Below are 25,336 nucleotides of genomic sequence, written 5' to 3' on the forward strand. Positions count from 1 at the left end.
AAACAAAATGTGATATTTACATATAGTGGAATATTATTCACCCCCAAAAAGGAAGGAATTCTGACACAAGCTACAATGTGGATGAATCTTGAGGACTTTATGCTAAGTAAAATAAGCCAGTCACCAAGAGACAAATTCTGATGGTTCCACTTATGTGAGGCCTCTAAAGTGGTTAAATTCATAGAAACAGAGGGCAGAGTGTGGTTGCCAGGGGCTAGAGGGGGAGTTAGGGAGTCTTTTAATGGATCCAGAGTTTCAGTTTTGCAAGATGAGAAAGTTCTGGAGATTGGTTGCACAACAATGTGGATATATGTAGCACTTATGAAGTAACACTAATGAAATGTATACTTAAAAATGGATGAGGTGATAGAGTTTATGTGTTTTTTACTACAATTTAAAAAAAAAAGACTTCACATGTTATAAAATTAATGTAGTACCTCTAGAAATGATCTCTCTTCAGTGTTCAATACTTTTAGGAGTTGATTGTTCTATTTTGTTTTTTCAGTGTATGCTAAAATAGCTTTAAAAAGAGAATGTGTAGCTGTTGCTTAAAAAAAAAAAAAAAGTAGGGTGTTCCTATTGTGACTTGGCTTTAAGGAACCCACTAGTATCCATGAGGCCAATTCCTGGCCTCTCTCAAGTGTGTTAAGGATCTGGCATTGCCTGGAGCTGTAGCTCCAATTCTGCCCTTAGCCAGGGAACTTACTTTACATATGCTCTGGTGGTGCAGCCCTAAAAAGGAAAAAAATGGGGAAGGAAAAAAAAAAAAAAAACCAAATGGCTAGAAAGTAGCAAATAACAAGGATAGCAGCCTTGCTTTTGTATTTTGCTTTACAATGTTGCCAAGAATGTAGAAACAACTCAGGTTAATAGGCCTGGCAGGCAGCCATAGTTCCCTATATTGGGGCATCCCCAGTATCAGAAGTTTGTAGTGAAAATGGGTCCAAATAGGTTGTTTTGTCTCCCAGCCTGGTGTCCTTGCCTCCCATAGCACTAGCCCAATAGGAGAGCAAAGTCCTCTGACCTACATTTCTTCTCTTATTTTACCTTATCTTATACTTGTCTCTTGTCAACATGGTATTAGGATTTAGAATGCTAAATCTGAACAAATTTGTAACACCACCAGAGGTCATCTAAAGAAGAGCATCTGAATGCTTAATGGTACTTGAAGAGCTGTTGTATGAGATTAAACTAAAAAGTAATATTTACTTATATACATTTATATATTTATACCATAATATGAATAGAACCTAAAATATAAAAAGTAGTATTTAGCCTGAGAAGGTGAAGTTGACTTGTAATTATGGACCAGCTAGGACTGTTGAAAAAAAAAAAAAAAAAGGTATATTCAAAGTGAAATGTGAAAGTGTTTGTCAAAGTTCGTAATACAAGAACCAGAAATAATTGTTAATTAGTGAAAAGGAATTATTGATTCAGAACCAACCATGGATATTCAGTTATAGAACGGTTAGCAAGAGAAGATTTTGGCCAGAGTTCCCATTAAAGCACACACACTGCACACACTTACTCCAGTAGTATCTTTCACCTTTTTTTGCTAAAGGGAAACCATTTCGATTTTCTTAAAGCCTTGAGAACATTGGCAGCACAAAGGGATGTGGAACTCCCAGGTTAGTACAGGGAAGGTTTTATGACAGCTTTTTCTGAGAAGCCCAGCAAAATGTGAAAATGGGATGAGAAGGAAACTATCTGCTTTCTCTCTTGCTTCCAGGCATCATTCTTCTATGTCAGTTATCTATATTTGAGTCTATTTCTTCATCATAGAGCATTGATAAATAATTACTACCTTATAAGGATGCTGTGAACATTAATAACATAAGGTGTATAAAAATAATGATCCTATACTAGAGGCTTGGTAAATAGCAGTGAGATTCCACCATGTGCAGATAACAACTCAATTTATGGTTAAAATATATGTGTATATATTACACACGCACACACATGCACATGAATGTGTACACATACACACACTTCTCATTACCCTACATCTCTCCCCCCTCCCCCCCCACTCCACCCTAGGCATTATTTCCCTTCCCTGTGACCTGGCTTTTATGAATGTGTCATTTTTTTAAGCATGAGTATAGATAGCACCTGCACATGGTAAAACTCTCTGCTGTTTATTGAGCTTCTGTTATAGGACCATTATGAACTATAAAATGCTATGATATGAATTTTATGCACCTTGTGTCATTTAATGTTTATTAGTGTCCTTATAAGGTAAGTATGATTTAACCGTTCTACGATGAAGATATAGACTTTTTTTTTTTTTTTTAAATACATCTGGAAAGTAACAGAGCTGGGATGGAGTCAAGATCTTTCACCATTCACATCAATGACCATTGCATAAAGCAGTGCAGCTGCCCTGCTCATCCAGCAAAGACTGTTTTATTGCCTATTCATCACATGGAGCATTTTTGAATGCTTACTGAGTGCCAGGCGCTGTGTCCGGTGCTTTGTATGTACTGTCACATTTAATGCTCACACTCCTTTGGGTTAGGTACTGTTGCTATTCTCGTTTTCCAAGTGAATTTACTGACTTTCTGGATCTCATCCATCTAGAACTAACCTTCCCCACTCCCACCCCCGATTTTCTGATCTCTCTCACTTTCTATATCATGTTCTCTGTTCAGGTAAGCTTGGAACCAAAATTATTTTTTTCTTTTACTTTCCAACTCCTCTCTCCCTTCTTTCAGGCCCTTGGAGGATTGTTATACAACTGAGTTGATAAAACTATTCTCTGGCCCCTTGCTCCTTCACACCCCGCAGCTCCTTCCACTCCCACCTGTCTTCCCATTGCACTCTGACCTCTTGATCTGTTTCACCTCAGCCTCTGCTGGTCCACATCTGATTTCTCCAACAGCTGGCCTTTCCTTCCATTCATCAGGCATTCTTCCAAACTCAAACTACCACCCTCTTCCCCGAGTTCATGGGAGTTAAAGCAGACATCCCCCTGCTTACCACCCTGGCCCAGTGGGGAACTTACCCCTTCTTCCTCCACCACCTTCAGAATCTATTTCATTTCTGGAGTACATCCCAGATTGTCTCCTGCCCCATTTGTTCAGTTATATGAAGACCCTTCTCCTCTGCTTCTGCCATTGTACCTCACTGATGTCCAGCTCTTCCTGGGCTTGGAGAATATATTAAAGCATCATAATTTAGACCAGAACCTAGAAGAGGTGTTAGGTTCTCTTATTTAGTTTATCCTTGTCGTGGAGATAAGATCTCTCTCAAACTCTTCTTGACAGCAATTATCTATGTTTTTCATGAACAACTTCTGTCACCACATGTTTGAAGGCATTGTTCTAGAGCTCCCTCTGTCTATCCAGGAATAAGGGCTGTGGCCCTGGCTGCCATGATACATATAATAAATGGAGGAAGACATTGACCACTTCCTTAAGAAAGACACTGCACTTTCTCTTTGGGCTGCTTTTAGCATGCAGCATGACATGGAGTAACCCTTATTTCTGTGTAGTCAATAAAAGCACACGTATTTATAACAGCACCACCTGAATATTTGTGATTAGCTTCCAGGTGTAAAAAAATGGAGTTGAATCGCAACTGTTGGCTCTAACTTATTAGGGGTGAATAATATATAGTCCATACTTTTTTTGGGCGGCCACACCCTTGGTATTTGGAGGTTCTTTGGCCAGGGATTAAACGCACAGCACAACAGCAACCCGAGCCGCTGCGGTGACAATGCCAGATCCTTAACTTCCTGTGCCGCCAAGGAACTCCTAATCTATACTTCTTGATATCTTGACTACTCCTGAAGCTACTCAGTATCTCTAGTTGGTTGTCAGACTTGTGTTTTTCTTTTGTTTGTGGCAAGTTAAAAATATATGTAGATGTTGTTAGAAGAAAAAGAAGTGGCTGTTTTATTCAGATAGGCACTAAGAACAAATAAATCAAATTTATATGACCTGATTATATATTATATAAAGTAGGCCCACATTTCTGAGCAAACTGGAGCAGTTTTTCTTAGACTTTAATGTGTTAATCACCTGGAACTCTAGTTAAAATACATACAGATTTTGGCTTAATAGGTCTGGAATGAGGCCTCAGGTTCTATATTTCACATAAGCTTCCAAGAGGTGTTTTTCTGTGGTACATGGACCACACTTTAGAGAGGGAATGGGGTTTTCTTAATGTTCTTGATAATCTGCTACTATGTACTATGATGAAAAAAGAAGAATGTTAAAATATTCTTAAGCTACCAATTTTAAAATTTATTTAAGAAAAGTAAACAGTGGAATGGATTTTTATAGAACAGTTAGGGTTTGGATTTTTTGTTGTTATTGTGTTTTTTGGCATTTGGGGTGGAATATGGAAGTTCCAGTCTAGGGGTTGAATTGGAGCTGCAGCTGCCAGTCTACACCACAGCCACAGCAATGCCAGATCTGAGCTATGTCTGTGACCTATACCACAATCCATGGCAACACCAGATCCTTAACCCACTGAGCGAGACCAGGGATCAAACCCATGTCCTCATGGATACTAGTCACGTTGCTTTCCTCTGAGCCACAGAGGGAACTCCAATTTCGTTTTCTTTTGTTTTTTGACCCCAACAGGAACTTTGTATTTCGACCCCAACAGGAACTTTGTATTTCTTTTAGAACAATATTGACCAATAACTGGTACTCATTTCATCTGAATCAAAAGGGCGGTTTAGGAATTTCCATTGTGCTCAGTGGATTAGGAACCCAGCTAGCATCCATGAGGATTTGGATTCAGTTCCTGGCCTGGCCCACTGGGTTGAGGATCTGGCGTTGCCGTGAGCTGCAGTGTGGGTTGCAGATTCCGCTTGGACCCTATGTTGCTGTGGCTGTGACACAGGCCTGATTCAACCCCTACCTGGGAGCTTCCATGTGCCACAGGAGCAGCAATAAAAAGAAAAAAAAAGGGGGAATTTTAGAAATGTCTTGAATGACTATTCTTGCAATAACAGTAGCCACAATAATAGTAGTTATTTTCTAACTACTTTGGGGCCTATGGCATGCTAGGTAGGTCCCAGCCATTTGCTAGGTGCATCTACTGTGAGAGCCTTTGTGGCTGTAGAGACGAAGCCCCTGCTCTGTCTGGTGTGGGACACAGTTAAGCAGACACTGACAGGACAGGCAATCACAATGTGCTTTAAAAGTTTAAAAAGGAGTTCCCATCGTGGCTCAGCGGAAACAAATCCGGCTAGTAGGCTGCGAGTTTGATCCCTGGCCTCAATCAGTGGGTGAAGGATCTGGTGCTGCCATACTGTGGTGTAGGTCACAGATGCAGCTCGGATCCCACATGGCTGTGGCTGTGGCTGTGGTGTCGGCTGGCAGCTGTAGCTTCAATTTGACCCATAGTCTGGGAGCTACAATATGCCTCTGGTGTGGCCCTAAAAAAGTTAAAAAAAAAAACATATTAATATTTTTAAGTGCAAAGAGAGTTAACGTTGGAGAGTTTTCCTGTAGAGAGTTTTCAATTTGAGCCTCAAAGCAACTCTGTGACTTGGGCAATCTTATTATCACCTCCACTTTACAGAGGAGGAAATTGTGGCTCAGAGTTTCAGATTCGTGGTCCTGGCACTAGAAAACAACCTAGATCTGGAATCTAGTTGTCGTAATTCAATTCCTGTCCCCTGCCTAGTGCCACACTCCCTCTACATCTATGACTTCCCAAAGCCAACACCCAACTGGGATCATTTCTGCCTGTGATCTTGTGCCCTTTCTGGTTCATTCTAGGAATTTGAGTGTTGTAAAAATTTTAATTTTTACTAATTTTTCTTTGGGAGATGATGACCAGCTTAGGCTACTTGGGGAAAAAGATTCAGTATGACTGGTACAAATCCTGAATTTGAAAATGTTTTGAAAGAAACCAGCCTTTCAAAGAAAGAGAAGGCCAATTAGGGATTTTTTTTTTTTTTTCTTTTTAGGGCCGAACCTGCGGCATATGGAGGTTCCCAGGCTAGGGGTCTAATCAGAGCTGCAGCTGCTGGTCTACACCACTGCCACAGCAACATCAGACGCTAGCCGCGTCTGTGACCTACACCACAGCTCAGGCAACACTGGATCTTTAACCCACTAAGCAAGGCCAGGGATTGAACCTGCAACCTCATGGTTCCTAGTCGGATTCATTTCTGCTGCTCCATGATGGGGGAACTCCCAGTTAGGGATTTTTAAGGAAGTTGCTTTCATATGATAGTTTGTTGTCAGAATTTTTTTACAGTTGTTTATATATAAGTAGAAGTTTCTAAGGACTTGGGTTACTGCAAAACTTTTGGATTAAAAATATTTTGTTTAGGAGTTCCCGTCGTGGTGCAGTAGGTAACGAATCTGACTAGGAACCATGAGGTTACAGGTTCGATTCCTGGCCTTGCTCAGTGGGTTAACGATCCGGCGGTGAGCTGTGGTGTGGGTTGCAGACGCTGCTCAGATCCCGTGTTGCTGTGGCTCTGGCATAGGTCAGTGGCTACAGTTCCAGTTCAACCCCATATGGAGAAGGAACCTCTGTATGCTGCGGGAGTGGCTCTAGAAAATGCAAAAAAGACAAAAAAAAATTTGTTTGTTAAAATCCAGTTCACATTTTCTCAAAAAAAGAGGTGTTTTTTATTTTTAAAAAACTTCCCTAAGTAATTAAAAATTTAAATTTAGACCTGTTGTGTATGTGCTCTCCTGAATAAATTACAAAAGGTGCTGTATTCTCAGTATAAAAGTTATAAAATATTCTATTTTCTCAGTTTAAACTCTTCTCCTAAGATTAGTTACTGATGGTATTTTTTTTTTAATTTGGTTTACCTCTTCTCTTGGAAGAGAGAATTATTAATTAATTTATTTATTATTTAATTTATTTATTTTTTGGCCATGCCTGCAGCATGCTCAAGTCTTGGGCCAGGGATCGAACCTGTTCCACAGCAGTGACAGTGCCAGATCCATAATCCATCAAGCCATCAGGGAACTCCAAGGGGAGGGTTTATTGGTTTGATTGTTGTCAGTAATAATGGCAATGCCGATGCACATTGAGCTCATGTTCTGTGTTCTAAATCAGGCCTGGATGATTTGGAAAGGCTTGCCTTGTGGTGGGCAGGGCTCAGGTTACCCTTGGCACAGGACACCCCTGTGTGGAGGTGTTGCGCCGTGAAGAGGTACAGGGTACAGTAGGAGGAGCAACATTCAACCGTCTTGCATCCACCCTGTAAGATGGAGATAATTCCTTGTTAAAAAGAGAAGGAAAGCCCAGTTGATGCTCCATCTACAGAGTCTGTTGCCTGCCCCATCATTTTGGAAACACCTCACGCTCTCAGTCCTCACACACATAATCTTCTCTTCCTTTCTTTCTGCCATTTATCCCACCCTTCCCTTAAGTGTTCCCCAGGGCTCTGACTTTGTTCATTTTGCTCTCTCATTCTCTGTGCTCTTTCCCTTGTGACCTGAAATTATTGATAGTCATTGCCAGTGACACCCCCCCCCCACCACCATGGTTATGCAGCCCTGGTCGTTACCTGCAGCTCCAGAGCCTACGAGATACCTCCACCTGGCTGTCTCATGAGTGCTCCAGATACAGGATGCTTCACAGTGCACCTGATCGTCTCTTTCCCAGTCTGCTTTTGTGCTCTGTCCACAGCTTCACCATCTCTGCCACCAGGCAAAGCCAGAAATCTGGGGATAATCCTGAACTTGCCTTTCACTCTCGCCTCTCACATCCATATCAGTCACCAAGTCTGCAGGTTTCACTCCTACACCTTTCCTATTTGCCTGCCTTTTCTATTACAGTGCAGCCCCCAAATCCAGGTTTCCTTCATTTCTTGCATTGTAGCGGTCCCCAAGGCTGGCTGCCCATTAGCATCGCCAGGGGAACTTTGAGATTGTAGTGCTGCTCCTGTCCTCCAGGGCTGTTGGATGAGTAGATTTGGGTTGGGGCTGGAGTCTGCATTGTTAACGAGCAGATGACTCTTATGTGGGCAGCCTAGCAACAGCCAGATACTTGAGAACTGCTGCTCCAGCTGGGTTCCCTGCCTTCCCCCTTCAGAATGTCTCCCACAGCCTCCACTGATCTGTTAAGAGCCAAACGTGAGCTCCAATTTCTAACCCACAGGCTAGCTCTCCATTGTCTACAGGATAAGCTCCAGCCTCTGCAGCACAGTTGGTGAGGCCCTCTCAGGCCTACTCTGACCAATAAATCCAGTCATTTACTGCCCTCTTTGCTTGTATGTATTCTCTACCCCAAGCCTGCTTCGTTTACAAAATAAGTGTTTGAGTTTTTGCTTTGGAGCTCTTAGTACATACAGTTCATTTGTTCCTCTCTGCAAGAAGGCCCTCCTCCCTCCCTGACTAGCTGGCAGAGTCCTCTTCTTTCTTTGAGAAACAGTTGGGATGTTCACCTCATTGCCACTCTCCTGTCCTACCACTGTTCTTAGACTGGCCTCTGACATTGCATCCATCATCCTGCAAAGCAATTAATTTTTCATGTCCACCTCCTCAAATAGATAATGAGTTTTGAGAAGTCAAGGACCAAATCACCTGCCCCAAGTCACTTAGCTCAGAAAGTTTGGGGGTCTGACTTGAAAGTCTCTTTTGTCTACCATGCTGTGTGATTCTAAGATACAAATCAGGGAGCTCCCTGGTGGCTCAGCTGGTTAAGGATCCAGTGTTGTCACTGCTGTGGCTCAGGTTGCAGCTGTGGTGCGAGCCTAGTCCCTGGCCTGGGAACCTTTGCATACTGCTGGCATGGCCAAAAAGGGTGGGGGGGAAAGACACAAATCAGGTTAAGAATGGAAACTGTTGGTCGAGAATATTAAAGGACACCCTAATTCAGATGGACCATTCTTCCCTCCCGTTTTTCATGAAGGTATCATTTACATATAATAAAATTAACTCTCTGGGAGTTCCCGTCATGGCGCAGTGGTTAACGAATCCAACTAGGAACCATGAGGTTGCAGGTTCCGTCCCTGGCCTTGCTCAGTGGGTTAAGGATCCGGCGTTGCCGTGAGCTGTGGTGTAGGTCGCAGACGCGGCTCGGATCCCGCATTGCTATGGCTCTGGTGTAGGCTGGTGGCTACAGCTCCGATTCAACCCCTAGCCTGGGAACCTCCATATGCTAAGGGAGCGGCCCTAGAAAAGGCAAAAAGACAAAAAAATAAAAAATAAAATAAAAAATAAAAATAAAATTAACTCTTTCCATTGAACAGTTTGTGCATCCTGACAAACACATACAGTTGTGTAACCATTGCATGGCCTTTTAATATAGATAAAACTGTATGATTGCCAGCCAAACCACTGTTTATCAATGTATCAGTCCCACCTGGCCTGAACTTTATGAAACAGTCAAAGTGTTCTAAATGGAAATGATTTCCTGAGAAAGAGCTAACCCTTACGGTTAAGGTAATGTGTCTTAATTATTATTATTATTATTAAAGTTTTAGAGTTCCAGTTGTGGCTCGGTGGTAAGGAACCTACCTAGTATCCATGAGTATGTGGGTTCTATCCCTGGCCTCAATCATTGGGTTAAGGATTAGGCATTGCCATGAGCTGTGGTGTAGGTTGCAGATGCAGCTCCGAACCCATGTTGCTGTGGCTGTGGTGTAGGCGGGCAGCTATGTCTCTGATTCAACTCCAAGCCTGGGAATTTCCATGTGCCATGGGTGTGGCCCTAAAAAGGCCCCCCCAAAAAATAATTAATAAAGTTTCTTGCTCCTGAACTTTATTTGCTGTTTTATTTAGCCTTAGGGTCACTTCACTTGAATTTAAAACTAGGATAGGGAACTCATGACCAAAGGAGGCAGCTCTTTCTACTTAATAAAGGAAGACCTAATTTTCTGAATTAAGGTGTCGTTTTCCTCCCCAGAGTTATTCTCACTGGTGCTCTGGAAATAGAGAATAATTCTGACCTCTCTTTCAGCCTTTCTCCAGGCTTAACGTCCTGGTCCTTCCCCACCAGCCTGTGTCATGTCTCCAGAGCATCAGGGTCCTGGACCAGGTCTGCTAGGTGCAGCAAATGAGACAGGGCAAGACTTGGTTGGCTTATCTCTTGTCCTTCTTTCTGTAGAGGGAACTTGTGTAGGTCTCTCTTATTTTCTTTCCCTTGAAGGAACGTGGATGAGAGTCACAATTCTGTGTGAAAATATTCTTGGGAGTTCCCACTGTGGCACAGCAGAAACAAATCTGATTAGGATCCATAAGGATGTGGGTTCGATCCCTGGTCTCGCTCAGTGGCTTAAGGATCCAGTGTTGCCGTGAACTGTGGCATAAGTCACAGACCCAGCTCAGATCTGGCATTGCTGTGGCTGTGGTGTAGGCTGGCAGCTGTAGCTACAATTCAAACCCTTGCTTGGGAACTTCTATATGCTTCGGGTGTGGCCCTAAAAAAGCAAAACAAAACAAAACAAACAAACAAAAACACAAAACAAAAAACCCAAAAAACAAAACAAAACAAAACTTTGTATTTATAACCTAGGAAGAAACTGATGAGAAAATTTCTCCCTTAAAGGGAATGGGTAGAGTTCCCTGGTGGCACAGTGGATTAAGGATATGGCATTTTCACTGCAGCGTCTAGGGTTACTGCTGTAGCTTGAGTTCAGTCCTTGGCCTGGGAACTTCTACATGCCATGGGCACAGCCAAAAAGAAAAAGAAAATAAATTTTTTTTTTTAAGTGAATGGGTGTGGTGACTGAGTGTTCCTGGACTATGGAAGTCTCTTGCCCTGTCTTCTCCAGCACGTCTCAACCTCTTTGAGTCTCCTTTTTAAGATAAAGGGACCATTTCTAAATCTAAACTTGTGCATATCTAGTTTAGTTCAAGGCTTACATGCAACGTGAAAGGCTTTTAAGACTGTTAATAAATAGTCTCAGAGTAAGAACAAAATCACATAATGGCATAAAAATATTAACATATTAATTATATAAAATACAAAAATGAGACAATTTGACAAGCAAATCAACTAAAGTCCAATTTATATTTGACAAGCAAATCAACTTAAGTCCATATTGACCCCCTTCCCCCAATAAGCTTTTCAAAGAGATAACTCCCAATGTTACATAAAACCCCTTTGAATCTTGGTATTCCTTGATGGTAGAATTTGTCTTCAGCAGTGGCAGGAAGGATAGGGTTTCAGTACAGTTTGTTTTCTTTATTTTTTCCCTAACAAATTCATGGTATGGAGTCCTGCCCATAACTATGTAGATTAGGGCATTGAGGAAACCAGAAATATATCTGCTTTTACTCTAATAAGCATAATCTTAATTTGGATTCAGTGTATCTCAGATGAATAGAGGATTTAAGGTACTTTCAGAAGGTTATTCAAACAAACAAACTAACACCAAACTCAGAAAAAGAGGTCAGACTTGTGGTTACCAGAGGTGGAGGGTGGTGGGGAATGGAGAAGTGGAGGAAGGTAGGTACAGCCTTCCAGTTATGAGATAAATAAGCACTAGGGATGTGATGTATGCATGAAGACTATGGCTAACACCATTGTGTGGCATCTAGGAAAGTTGTTTTGTTTTGGTTTTTTTGTTTTGGTTTTTGTTTTGTTTTGTCTTTTTAGGGCCACACTCACTGCATATGGAGGTTCCCAGGCTAGGGGTCAAATCAGCTACAGCTACCAGCCTACACCACAGCCACAGCAACACGGGATCCAAGCAGCATCTGTGACCTACGCCACAGCTCACAGCGACACCAGATCCTTAACCCACTCAGCGAGGCCAGGGGTTGAACCTGAGTCCTCATGGATACCAGTTGGAATTTGTTAACCACGACAGGAACTCCTAGGAAAATTGTTAAGAGAGTCAATCCAAGAGTTCTCATTACAAGGAGAAAAAATTTGTCCCTCCTTTTCTTATTTTCTTTTTATTGTGTCTCTATAAGATGGATGTCAGCTGAACCTGTTGGGATTATCCTTTCACAATCTATATAAATCAAACCGTCATGCTGTATGCCTAAACTTTATCCAGTGATATATGTCAGTTATTTCTCAATAAAACTGGGGAAAAAAAGTGAAAAAAAAGTAAGCAAACACACACCTTTCTAAGAAGAAAGGTAAGATAAAAAATATTGTTTAAACATTTGAGTTAATAGAAAGCTGGATAATTCATCATTTTATATAAAATGATTCGTTATAGAAAATGGGTAAAGCTTCAGGTACCTCAATGCTTTTTATTTACTGTTCTGATCCCCATCATTTGTTTTGGTTCAGGACTTGGGGGTACTATTAGTAATGGTGATTTGTTGGTTTTTTTTTTACTTTTTCCTTTTTAGGGCTGCACCTGCTGCATATAGAAATTCCCAGGCTAGGGGTTGAATCAGAGCTGCAGTTGCCAGCCTACACCACAGCCACAGCAACTTGGGGTCTGAGCTGCATCAGTGACCTATGTCACAGCTCAGAGCAACACTGGATCCTTAACCCACTGAGTGAGGCCAGGGATCAAACCTGAGTCCTCATGGATGCTAGTCAAGTTCATTTCTGCTGCACCACAACAGGAACTCCAGTAGTGGTGAATTTTGGTAGCACTGTTTTATAATACTGTGATGTACTCAGTCCTTCTCTGTAGTGGAGAAGGGAAGGAGATCTTGTCAGGTCAACCTGAAGGAAACACGAATGCACATAAATCCAGAAAGATGCAAATGACCACAGAGACATGGAGACTTTGTCCTCGCCATTACCACAGGTGGCAGTTGCTTTTATGCTGTGTTCAGGTTGCTGACAGTTACTGTAGTACTCATTGGAGGTGGAATTTGGAGGAGCCTCCTGACCCCTGTGCACTGGAGAGCTGATTTAAGAAGGATATAGTGTGACATGTGGCCTTTGAGAAGCTGAAAGTAGGGTTCTGTTCAGTGGCATGACTTGCATCGTTGGGCAAGGAAGTAAGGGTGTTGGGCATTTTCCCTGGAGAAAGCATTGAAGTCCACCATGAGCCCCATGGAGTGCACGTGCACCCCCTCAGTCCTGGGGTGAAGGTTAGAGCTGGGGACCAACGTATGGGGAAGGGTTGCTGGATGATGAAGAAGCCTGGACTCTCACTAGGTGGACTGTTGGGTTTCACTGGAGGGATAGAGAATGAAGGGCTAATGGGAGAAAGACCTACTCCTCACTTAGTCATCAAGTAGATGTCCTCGGTGGCCTTGTAATGAGGAGGTGGTCTGCAGGGAGGTGGCAGTTTAAGAAAGGTCACAGGACCATGTGACAAGCCCCGTGAGGGAGCATGTGTTCGGGGACTCTGGCTGTGAGAAACGGTTCCCTCTGCCGGGAAATCTGCCTGTTTTCTTTTTTCTTTCTTTCTTTTTAAACTCAATGAATTTTATGACATTTATAGTTGTACAGCGATCATCACAACCTAATTTTACAGCATTTTCATCCTAGACCCCCAGCCCATCCTCCCAAACCCCAACCTGTCTCCTTTGGAAACCCTAAGTTTCTCAAAGTCTGTGAGTCAGTATCTGTTCTGCAGAGAAGTTCATTGTGTCCTTTTTTTTTTAGATTCCACATGTAAGTGATAGCATATGACATTGGTGTCTCACTGTCAGCCATCAAAAGGAATGAAATAATGGCATTTGCAGAAAGATGGATGGACCTAGAAATGATCGTGCTAAGTGAAGTTAGTCAGACACTGCCTGTTTCTTGATTCAGTTTTCCTCACCTTCAGTTCCAGTTTTCCTCCTAATTGTTACTTTCAAAAGTAACAATCTTCAGGGAGTTCCTGTCCAGGCTCAGCCGTAATGAACCTGACTAGTATCCATGAGGATGCTGGTTTGATCCCTGGCCTCACTCAGTGGGTTAAGGATCTGAGATTGTCCTGAGCAGTGGTGTAGGTTGCAGACGCGGCTAGGATCCTGTGTTGCTGTGGCTGTGGTGTAGGCCTGCAGCTACAGCTCTGATTCAGCTCCTAGCCAAGGAACTTCCATATGCTGCAGGTGCAGTCCTAAAAAAGAAAAAGAAAAACAAAACAAAACAAAAAGCTACTCCCAGGAATTGGTCTTGTTTCTTTATATCATGTATTTTTTGTTGGGACTGCAAGAATCCCAGTTTGATCAAATTAGGAAAAACTAAGTTGAAATGTTATACTTCCTAATACATGAATATATTTATTACTTTAATGGATTTCATGTTCTTTCTGTAGATAAACGCGTGGAGAATTGGCCTCTGATGCATTCTCCATGGACTACACTTTGTATAAGCACTCTTTATCTCCTGTTTGTGTGGCTGGGTCCCAAATGGATGAAGGACCGAGAACCTTTCCAGATGCGTTCAGTGCTCATTATCTATAATTTTGGGATGGTTTTGCTTAACCTTTTTATCTTCAGAGAGGTAGGTTTACTTTATAATTTCCCAGTTCCATTGACAATTTAAAATGGGAATGTATAGGTGTTCCTGCTGTGGTATAGAGGATGAAGAGTCTGACTGCAGCAGCTCATGTCACTGTGAGGTGAAGGTTCAATCCACGGCCTGGTGTGTAGGTTAAGGATCCAGTGTAGCCACAGCACAGGTCACAGCTGTGGCTCAGTTTCAGTCCCTGGCCTAGGAATGTCCATATGCCACAGGTGCAGCCATAAAATTAAAAGAAAAACAAAAGTGAGAATGTGTAGAACTATCATTGTAATTTTGTACCCTAAGATTAACTTTTAGCTACTCTAAAGTACATTTTATATTATTGACAGTTTTCATTTTTGGATAACAGAAATATGAAATATAAGTAAAGTGTAAGACAGTTGTTTAACAAGTGGAGTTTTGAAGCATACAGACAGAAGTCTAAAAATAACCCTTATTAGATTTGCTGACATTGGAAGATTACTTATTAAACTTTTTTGAAACTCATTTTCCCCATCTGTAAAATGGGCATAATACCTACACTATCTTCTAGGGTATCAGAGATAAATGACATAATTTTTGCATGGTGTTTAGAACATATTAAGCACTCAGTAAATAGTTGTAGCTATTCATTTAGAATTCTTATTCAGCAGTTTCAGGTTTGCTAACTGATGAAAATATGGAGATGTTAAATACCAATTTCAAGTTTAAATTCTGTTACGTTATTTTATTTTATTATTTATTTAAGTTGCACCCATGGCATATGGAAGTTCCCAAGTCAGGAATCAAACCTAAGCTGAAGCTGCAACCTGTGCCACCAGTACAGCAACACCAGATCCTTAACTCACTGCACAGGGGCGGGGATCAAACTTCAGAGACAACATCAGGTCCTCAACCCACTGTGCCACAGCAGGCACTCACATGTAATTGTATTTTAGGTTGGAACTAAAATGAGTTAACTGTTAGACAACTGTTGCTTCTTAATCATCGTACTTTCATGGGCACCAACATATCCTCTGTAACATTTGTGAAAGGAAATCCAAAAGGCTAAAGTGACACAGCCATATTTTAAGTTATAAGAGTGAAAGGAAGAAGAGACTCCTCATTAAGATTCTTTATGAACCCAGAGAACTGGACTGGTGATTTTAGGAAAATAAACTGTTATGTTCCTTTAAAAAAAATCTTCCTTTAATAGACAACTCAGCCTACAGAAGCTCAACTTCACAAAAAACTCTATTTGGGTACTTTACCTAATTTGTTAGATGCAAACCGCTCTGGTTCAAAACTAGAAAATCAGTACCATTCTTAGATCTGTGACATGGTTAATCACCATTTCTCTTAATATTATGAGGTATATGGAGTCTCTGTCTCAGTCCAAATGGTACGTGTCATTTTAAATTTAGACTTCAATTTTAAAATAAATGGACAGTAACTTTTAGGAATTTCAACATATTAAATATTTAATGCATTTGAATTTTTTTGGACAATTTTGCTTTTTAAAATGTTTTGGAAGGATGCCTATTACATTTAGTGCTGCCATATCTACTAAAACTTTACTTCAAATATTATTCCCTTTTTCCAGTTATTCATGGGATCATATAATGCAGGATATAGCTATATTTGCCAGAGTGTGGATTATTCTGATAATGTTAATGAAGTCAGGGTAAGTACATTTAAAATGCTGTTAATCAGTAGTGGTTGGTTTAACTTTATAGTCCCTAGTCGTGAAAAGTATGCTTCGTGGTAAAAGTGTGCTGGATTGATTTGAGTCAGTAACACTGTGTTATTCTTTTAAAGTACATAATTGAAAATCTGTTTCTATACCTCCCAGTAGCTTCTCTCATTTGGTAATGTGGGAGTGAATATGTGTTGGGTTACTAAAATGAAGTACTCAAAAACAAAAGTTCCATGTTTAGTATAAAGATGATATAGATTTTTGGGTTTTTGTCACAAAAGATTACTTATTACTCTTTATGAATCATGCTAATTTACAGGCCCAGATTGGGGAAACTTTCTCTTTTCCTTTCTAAAGTTTCCTGCACCAAAAATGTTCTACTTTATTTTAAAGTGAAATAAAGTTATATTCTATTTTAAACATAATAATATAAAAAATAGTGTGGGAGTTCACGTCATGGCGCAGCTGAAATGAATCCAACTAGGAACCACGAGGTTGCAGGTTCGATCCCTGGCCTCACTTAGTGGGTTAAGGATAAAGCATTGCCATGAGCTGTGGTGTGGGTCGCAGACGCGGCTCGGATCTGGCATTGTCGTGGCTCTGGTGTAGGCTGGCAGCAACAGCTCTGATTAGACCCCTGGCCTGGGAACCTCCATATGCTGCGGGTACAGCCCTAAAAAGACAAAAGACCCAAAAATAAATAAATAAATAAATAAATAAATAAATAAATAAATAAATAAATAAATAAAGTATGGCTGTGATTGTTAACCATTTCAAGCCTCTTTACAATCCACTTTATCATTTTTGACATTATCATGACTGAAGCAAATTCACTAAACAGTTCTCACTTTGTAAATATGAGACATTATTTTCTCTTTGGCTTCTCTCTTTTTTCCTTGCCTAGAAAAAGGATATTGTAATGTTGTTTCTCAAATACCAGTTATTATAGATAATAACCAATCAAAAGCAAAAAACCAGATGCAAACGAACAAAACCCCACGACACCCAGCAGGTGCAGATCTCAGATGAGGAAGAGCTCTGTCTGCTTTGAACACCTAAGCCCAGCTGTGATGGCGTCTGCAGAGGGTTATGAGCAGTTTCAGTTGTAGAATGTCACCTTTGCCATCTGTACATTGGACATGTGTCCTAGAAAATACTTGATGTAAAAAAAGATCAGCTCAAGTTACTATTACAGAAGGATTCTTGTAAAATATTTGAAAACATTCACGCAGAGGTCACCTCTCCTTGGATCCTTGGATCCTTAATCTCAGCATGTAATGTAATCTTTCAGCACCATCTGGTGTCTTAATTAGGGCCCAGAAAAAGAAAGTACTTATTCATGTAAGCAGGATTATATTTCTGTCCTAGGAAATATTTGTTGTTTTTGTTTGTTTCAGTTTATCACTTTAAAGATTTTGCTGCCTAGTAAAAGCTACCTGTGATGATATAATTTTGTTGCACATGTTAAAGTGAGAGACAGACACAGAGACCAGTTGCTACACAATCAGGCATATCTGAGGTATGATATAGGCCAGGCATGAACAACCAAAATACCTTTACAAGGTAAATACCTTTGCTTTTTTCAGTTATCAGATTGATAGCAATTTGGAAGCGTTTATAGCTCTGCATTTAGCAGTTTGATACCTGTGACATCCACTGTGGAACAGACTGAAAATTGTCTCCGAATTGTTGGCACTTTGCAGAAATGGATTTGGACTTTTTCACCCCTGTTATTTTCCCCACGAATAGGTGCCTGGGTTTCACATCCATTTAGGCAAAAATGATCCCATGCATGCCTTGTACATTGTGTGCAGTGAAGATTATTTAGGACTTAGAAGAAAACCACGTGCTAATGTCATCTTGGTGTTTATGACATGCTTTTCCTTTCTTTTTGCAGATAGCAGCTGCTCTGTGGTGGTACTTCGTATCTAAAGGTATTGAGTATTTAGACACGGTGTTTTTTATCCTGAGGAAGAAAAACAACCAAGTCTCTTTCCTTCATGTATATCATCACTGTACAATGTTTACGTTGTGGTGGATTGGAATTAAGTGGGTCCCAGGGGGACAGGGTGAGTGTTTACAGGATGTGTTAAATCATATAAATGGGTCAGGTGGGAGGTAGCGAGAGTTTGGCTCGGTCTGTAATTTAACTTACTTTCATGGTGAATTATTCCTGTGTTAATTTCATTTTAAAGGAATTTGGAGAAAGTAAAGCGTTAGCTTTTTCTAAATCTGTGACTATGTTCACACCTCAAGATTGACCCCAGAGATAAGTATAAACCAGTCATAAATGTAGCAGATAATACTTTGATGAGGAGCAATCCTAATGGTTCTGACCCAGAGGATGCCAGGATTTAACTTCTCAGTCTGAAGGCTGGGTCTCCAGTCCAAGCCCAGAGCCGCCTCCTGCTCCAAGTAGGCCCACATGTATCTGTTGGTTGTTACCAAAGGAACCTGTATGTAGCCTTCTTAATGTTGAAGAGAATCTGAATTCACAGTTTGGCCAAGATCTTCCTCCAGCTTTTTAGATGCCTGTAGATTGGAGATGAGTCATATCCCTGAGCTGGAAACAAACCGTTCCAGTGATGGGGATTCAGAATACAAGACATAATAGTGCAGTTCACCTGGCTGCTTTCCATTCAGACTATTTAGAAACCTCAGAAATAAGTACTGTTTTGTTGTAGCTATGGATATTGGCACATGTAAGGGCAATAATGAGACCTTTACAAATCTGTCTAAACAACCGTATATACCATGACTTTTTCCCCCAAGAATAATAGAATGAAAAGTAATATTGGCAAAGTTCTGTATTAGAGCCTACTTAAGCCATGGGGGTAATCCCCTTTGGACACTCTCACCACTTTAAAAATCCTTTGCATTTGAAGAACACCCATTTTTATTTACATGGTAAAGCCGGAGTCCAAACTTTAACAATTCTTAGCATGATCTGAAGAGAAGTCTTTTCCATTAGAGCTATTTTATAACTTTTATTCCTAATCTGTACTCATGATTAAGTGTTAGGGAATAATGTAGATTCATTTACTTTATGTCCAAATGGATTATCACCTAATAAAGGTTTGTGTGTCTTCTAACTACCTCTGTTTTTCTAAAGCATTTTTCGGAGCCCAGCTGAATTCCTTCATCCATGTGATCATGTACTCATACTATGGGCTAACTGCCTTTGGGCCATGGATTCAGAAGTATCTTTGGTGGAAACGATACCTGACCATGTTGCAGCTGGTGAGTTAAACGCTTCTAAAGTTCTTTTCTGGTGAAATGCTGAAAATGTTTGTATCTTATTAGCTGTAAAGGCTGAGTCATTTTCAACAATTTTCTGTTACCAAGTTGACCTTCCCTGTGCTCCACCTGTGGGAGTTGAGGCTGTTTCAAAGCTCTGAGCTACCTGTTCTTAGACCTGGTGGTCGCAGCTACTCGCTCCTTAAATGTCCTTAAAAGACCAGACGCAGCACTTGCCTCTCTAAGGGAAGTATCCTTTAAACATATCCATGAAGTGGTTGAGTATGGAGTTAGACACACCACAAAGAACACAGACTCATTTGGATCAGAGAAATCATCTAACTTCCTTCTTAGGTTCTTTTCATGTTTACTTAAAATGTTCTTATTACGTCTCTTCATCTGACCTTGCTTACCTTTTCTGTTTTCTATTCCATTTTCTGTCCTTGTTAATGGATCCCATATATTTAGAATGTAAAAATTATAGGGACGGCACAGAGCCAAGGAAGGGGTGGGGTAAAGGAAGGGTACAGGACAGAGTCCTAATCCTCTCACATTCAGTCCTTAAAGAAGAGCAGCTCTGTGTTTTCAAATGCAAGTCGTTATAGCAGCCAGTTTGCAGCACATACCCCGCCTGCATTTCTTGTAGCATCTGGGTGCATCGGTGCAATGTTCAGAGCTGAGCCCTAGCCTAGTAATCAAACTGGAAAACCCAAACAAACTTGGTAGCCATTCCTCACGCCTTGGAGTTTATTATAATTTGCTTTAATCATAGCATGTACAAAGCTTTATCAGTGGAATCACATTTGGAAATATTCATCTCTGCTGTAAGTTGCTAAACAGCTGTCCAACCAAACAGGAAGCACAACTCTTGGGGAATGCTGGGTGTGAAGGATTCGTATGTGACTAAAATGCTACAGGGAGCTTCCGCCAGTTTTTGTATGAGCTGTTTACACAGTTTGTGTAATTCATGGCTCTCTGTAATTAGTAAATGGTCTCGAGAAAATGAGGAGATGACAAAAATCAAGTGAACTCTATATCCATATCGCTGGAGCTGCACTTGACTCTCTCCCTGAGTGATGCTGCTCAGTCCCACCCATGTACACACCCTTTCTCAGGAATGCAGGTTCTAAGAACCATTGTGAAATCAAAAGTTCTTAAAATCTGGACTTTGCCATGGAAGACTTCCAAAGTTTTTTAGTCTGATAGAAGTTTGGGGCTTACATGGGACAAACTATTTTAATAAAATTTAATATAATAATTAATATTGATAATGCTCTCCTTAAAAGAGAAACCACAATTGCCCATTCCAAATAGGATGATCACCTTGGGAAGGGTAGCACATTTCCAAGCCAGACGTTCTCACAGCAGTTAATCACATGAAGTTAATCTTGTGAAAAGTTAACCCTTGTTAATACCATGGAATTCAAAATTCTTATATTGAGACCTAGTCTCTCTTTTTACACTTATTCTCAAATTAGTTTTATCCAAATACATTTTATCCAAATTTTATTCTCTACTGAATTTCATCTGAAATCTTTGTTTTTAGTTCCAATGCATATTTCCCTGTCTGGTATTCTTATGAAACAGATAATGAACCGTTCTGATAAGTTCGTTCTTAAAAAGTACATTTATCAACTTGCTGGCAGCTTTGTGGAAAGCAGTCAGTCTAAAATATGGGAAGAAGACAAAACTCGAAGAGCCTAGCGCACTTTTGCTTTACTCTCTTAGACCACCAATATTCCTTCTCATTAGATAACCCCATTCAGCATGATCCAAAAAGTAATTCACTGAGTCCAGACCCTGTGCCAAGGACTCAGGAATCGTGGGAAACAGCGCCAAGCCCCACCCTCGGGTTGTACACAGGTGGAGAGATGCACAACCAGAGCCAACAGATGCACAAGGCATAATTCGTCTGAAGGACACCCCACCCCATGCTCTCCCACCCCCCACCACAAAACAGAAGCCCTTGGGTAAAAGGGTTGAGGGACCTCTTGAGTCCCAGGCTGCAGGAGGCCCTGGCAGCAACCTGAATGAGAAGGAGCCAGAGGACTGTTAAGTCTTAGACAGCAAGGCAGAGTGTGGGGCCTGCCTTAGGGAGGGAGGAGGCTGAGGTCATGCCCAGCTGTCTGGTCCTTGCAGTAAAGGTACTCGGCGCTGGTTTGTTTTGCAGGTTCAGTTCCATGTGACCATCGGACACACGGCACTGTCCCTTTACACCGACTGCCCCTTCCCCAAATGGATGCACTGGGCTCTCATCGCTTATGCCATCAGCTTCATCTTCCTCTTCCTCAACTTCTATGTTCGGACATACAACGAGCCCAAGAAAGCAAAAACTGGAAAAATGGCGGTGAATGGTGTCTCGGCCAATGGTGTGAATACATCGGAAAAACACCTAGTGGTAGAAAATGGAAAAAAGCAGAAAAATGGAAAAGCAAAAGGAGAGTAAATAGAACTGGGCCTTAACTGTTGTTGACAGTGAGGAAGCTCCCATTTCATGTAAGATTTCAGGGAAAACAGAAGCAAAGGAGGGTTTGGGGTTGGGGAGAAGGAGGCAAATGTGCTCTCTGTATTAGTAACCTTTAGATTGAGTAAACTGTTAAATACCACACCCAGATGTTTTATTTATGATGTTTTAATTTTCAACATTTTTTTTATTAGCCTTGACATTGTCAGACCAAAGCAATCATCACGTGACTTTGAAGGCTCCCTCCCTCCCTCTGTTCACATCTGTGTGTCTGATGCATGCAATTTTTCATGTATCTTCATTCTTCATTGTGATGATCACAGAAACACGGTCTTTATACATTTGGGGCCTTGGGGGGGGGGGCAGGGAGGTGTGGGGGGGAGCTAAATTGCTAAGTACCTACTGATGAAAACCAGTTACCTTACATCTTCTGGCCCCAGGCTGGAAATGTGGAGACTTTAAATGTGCACATTTGAATCCATTTCCTGGCTGGAATAGTCAAATCTCTCCGCCTCTAGTCTGAAAATACCCTTTTTGGTTGTAATTAAATTTTAAAAATCTGATGATCTCTGTAGACCCTTAGAGGTTTGATGATGATGGTGTCAGTGAAAACAAGAATTACAGTAAAATTCTTTCTGGCAACTGGAAGCTCACCATGACTTGCAGCACAAATCAGTGTGGGGAACAATTTTTGTGATGAAAAGGCAGCCTTTCAATACTCCTGTTACTACCAGAAAAATATGAAAATTAAGATTGTTGTCTGATTGGAACATGAAACAACTCCTGTCTGTATTAGTAACATCCTAAAATAGTTAACACTTATGTGCTGTTAGAAGAGAGTATGTTAATTTTTATCAGGCTTTCCTTGTTTTGATTTGTGGCTATTACTGATTTTTCATATGTGGAAATATACCTACCTCTTCTGTTGGAAAGAACATTTAAAATGAAATAAATTTTAATTTTAAAAAAAATCAAGGAGTCCTCTAATGTAAATTTTAATATTAACTTTCAAATTCACTAGCATTGTTTTGTATTCTTTACAAATATCATACACCAAACTTTTCTGTGAAAGTATCCTTCTCTTTCAATGTGTTTCATTTGGAGTGATCTTTTCTTTGTGACAAAATTGCAAGATCTTATTTTTAACTAAATTTGAAGTGAAAATCCATTTTGGTGTGATATTCTTGACTCCTTGGTGCTAAAGATCATTAAATTCACTTGTTACAAGGTGTCAATTGCTAAGGCATGAAAGGAATAAAAGTGAGAATAGCTAGAATGAGAAAGTTAAATTTGCTCTTTGTAAATGAAGTATTTCAGGAGTTCCCATAATGGCTCATCAGTAATAAACCTGACTAGTATCCATGAAGATTTGGGTTCCGTCCCTGGCCTTGCTCAGTGGGTTACGGATCCTGTGTTGCTCTGGCTGTGGTGTAGGCCGGCAGCTACAGCTCCCATTCAACCCCTAGTCCAGGCACTTTCATATGCAGCCTAGGAAGACAAAGAGAAAAAAAGAAAAGACAAGTATTTCATTAGTAAAAAAAAAAAAGAAAAAAAACCTGGAAATTCACTAGGAAAGAACTGGTACCATGTCTTATTACATAGGTTAAATTGCTAGAGGATATTGTACAGGGATCATTAGAGAAAGAGACAATGTGACCAAAAAAAAAAAAAAAAGCATGGCTATTTCTAAGCATCTTTAACACATCAGAACTGCATGTGCAGGATATAATGCTGTTTGTGCAGGTTATTTCAGAATATTTTGTAAACTATAAAATATTCATTGTGTATCAAAATGACACCCCTCCCAAGGCGTGCAGTCCTGAGATTTACAGAAAATTGCAACGCATATAATAATTTTGTCTAAGAGGATTCAGTACCTTTGTTTTTGCTGCTCAGTGTGTATTGACTAGAGATTTGTAAATCTTTGTGAACATTCTGTATAGTTCCCCAGAGCTCTTCATTCCCTGCCACCTGATTTCATCACAATAAACATGCTACTGCTGTGAGAAAAGATGATTTTTTTTTTTGGTTAATCAGTTTACTATACTGTAAATTATCTGCTACATGTTTGTTTATTTGACTCCATTGTTAATATTCTAAATTTTTCCCGGCTGCCGATTTCTGATGTTGGAAACAATATGAAACTAGAAGTTGGGTGTCAACAGTTTCTGGTAAAAAGCTTATTTTTTTATGGTAGCCTATTTTTACTTTAAAAACTAGTTGCCTTTGGAAGAGCTTTTGGATCAAGACCTAAAACACATCATTTTCTTCTAAATTCTTCTTAAGTCTGTCATTTCAGATGTAAGCTTTGACACTTTTTAAGGCTGTACCTTTTTTTTTTGTTCCAAAAATAAAGTTGGTAAGCTCTCATGTTCTGATATTTAAATTATTCAGTCCTTACTATACTAAGTTTCTTTCCTGCCCCCGCAAAATTTTTTAAGCCACACCTGTGGCATGCAAAGATTCCCGGGCCAGGGATCTAACCCACACCACAGCACTGACAACGCCAGATCCTTAACCCACTGAGCCACCAGGGAACTCCCCAAAGATGATTTTAAGATTTGATAAATACAGTCTTTTCTGGTAACTTTCGTAATTTCTCTATCATCACACTAGATACTCATGCCTCATATATAGGAATCAGTTGAGGAGTGCATTCTCCCTCTTTTTGATAAAACTTTGTCACTAAGGAAAGAAACATTTTCTTATGTAGAAAACAGAATTTATTAGATATTTGTAGTGAGCAGAAATAGCTGGAGCATGTAGTAGTGCATTTTCCAGTAGCATCGATAACTGTGGCTCTTCTTTTTTCTCTTTTTTGTGTTGGCTCTGTCTTGCCGGTGGCTGCTGACAGGTGATTGGTTTCAGTTTTAGCATTATTCATTTAGTCATTCTCTTTTTCTCCCTTTCCATACACACACTATAGGCTTGAAAAAATATTTTCCTATGGATTATTCAGATTTTAGAACATGGAATCCAGTAGTGTTTTGTTGTTTACCAGGAATATTTTAATTTACAAGTGTGCTCCATATATGCAACTCAGAGACCCCATAAATGAGAATGAGAACCCAGAGTTTCCGTTGTTGTGATTCAGCAGGTTAAGAACCCAACATAGGGTCCGTGAGGATGCAGGTTCGATCTATGGCCTCGCTCAGGGGGTTAAGGATCCAGCATTGCTGTGGCTGTTGTGTAGGCTGGCAGCTGCGGCCCTGATTTGACCCCTAGCCTGAGAACTTCCAAATGCTGCAGGTGCAGCCCTAAAAAGAAAGGAAAAAAAGAACCCAGAGAGGGAGGTGATCTTCAATGTCATATCAATCTGATAATAAATTTAGGCATCATGTATTGGCTCTAGGGGGGCAGAACTCACTTTCAGTACAAAGTGACATCACACTGAGCTTTTCCACAATATAGCCTTAATCTCAAGTCAGCTGAATTCATAAGGCTGTTCTTCCTGAGAAGATGACTGCAGACGTACAGGATGAAAGTAGGGTGCTGAGCACAGATCTGGGACTCAGGCTTAGGATCATGCTGGATGGTAAACAGGGTTCCAGAGCCAAGAAGCACGAGATGTTGGGCTACATGCATCAGAGCATCTGAGCCAGCTTAATGACTGGTCATCTGTCATTCGTCACCTGCCACTCAGCATGCAAGCAATTTTGGCAGGTAATCTTGGA

The 25,336-nt window shown here is 40.6% G+C and overlaps 1 protein-coding gene across 2 annotated transcripts in view; it reads left to right on the forward strand.

Moving 5' to 3' along the window:
- The window catches only part of ELOVL4 (ELOVL fatty acid elongase 4), a 31,679-nt gene extending 8,849 nt beyond the window's left edge, over window positions 1-22,830 (forward strand). Inside the window, exons 2-6 of one of the 2 annotated variants that reach the window (XM_047763385.1) lie at window positions 14,099-14,286; window positions 15,869-15,949; window positions 17,859-18,030; window positions 19,074-19,201; window positions 21,369-22,830. In XM_047763385.1, coding sequence (XP_047619341.1) covers window positions 14,099-14,286; window positions 15,869-15,949; window positions 17,859-18,030; window positions 19,074-19,201; window positions 21,369-21,644 — 845 coding nt within the window. In that variant the 3' untranslated portion in view covers window positions 21,645-22,830. The remainder of the gene's footprint in view (window positions 1-14,098; window positions 14,287-15,868; window positions 15,950-17,858; window positions 18,031-19,073; window positions 19,202-21,368) is intronic. The other variant, XM_047763394.1, reaches the window with a different exon arrangement.
- The last annotated feature ends 2,506 nt before the right edge of the window (window positions 22,831-25,336 follow it).

This window comes from Phacochoerus africanus, chromosome 2 (assembly GCF_016906955.1).
Source record: "Phacochoerus africanus isolate WHEZ1 chromosome 2, ROS_Pafr_v1, whole genome shotgun sequence".
In the NCBI taxonomy this organism is placed as follows: Eukaryota; Metazoa; Chordata; class Mammalia; order Artiodactyla; family Suidae; genus Phacochoerus; species Phacochoerus africanus.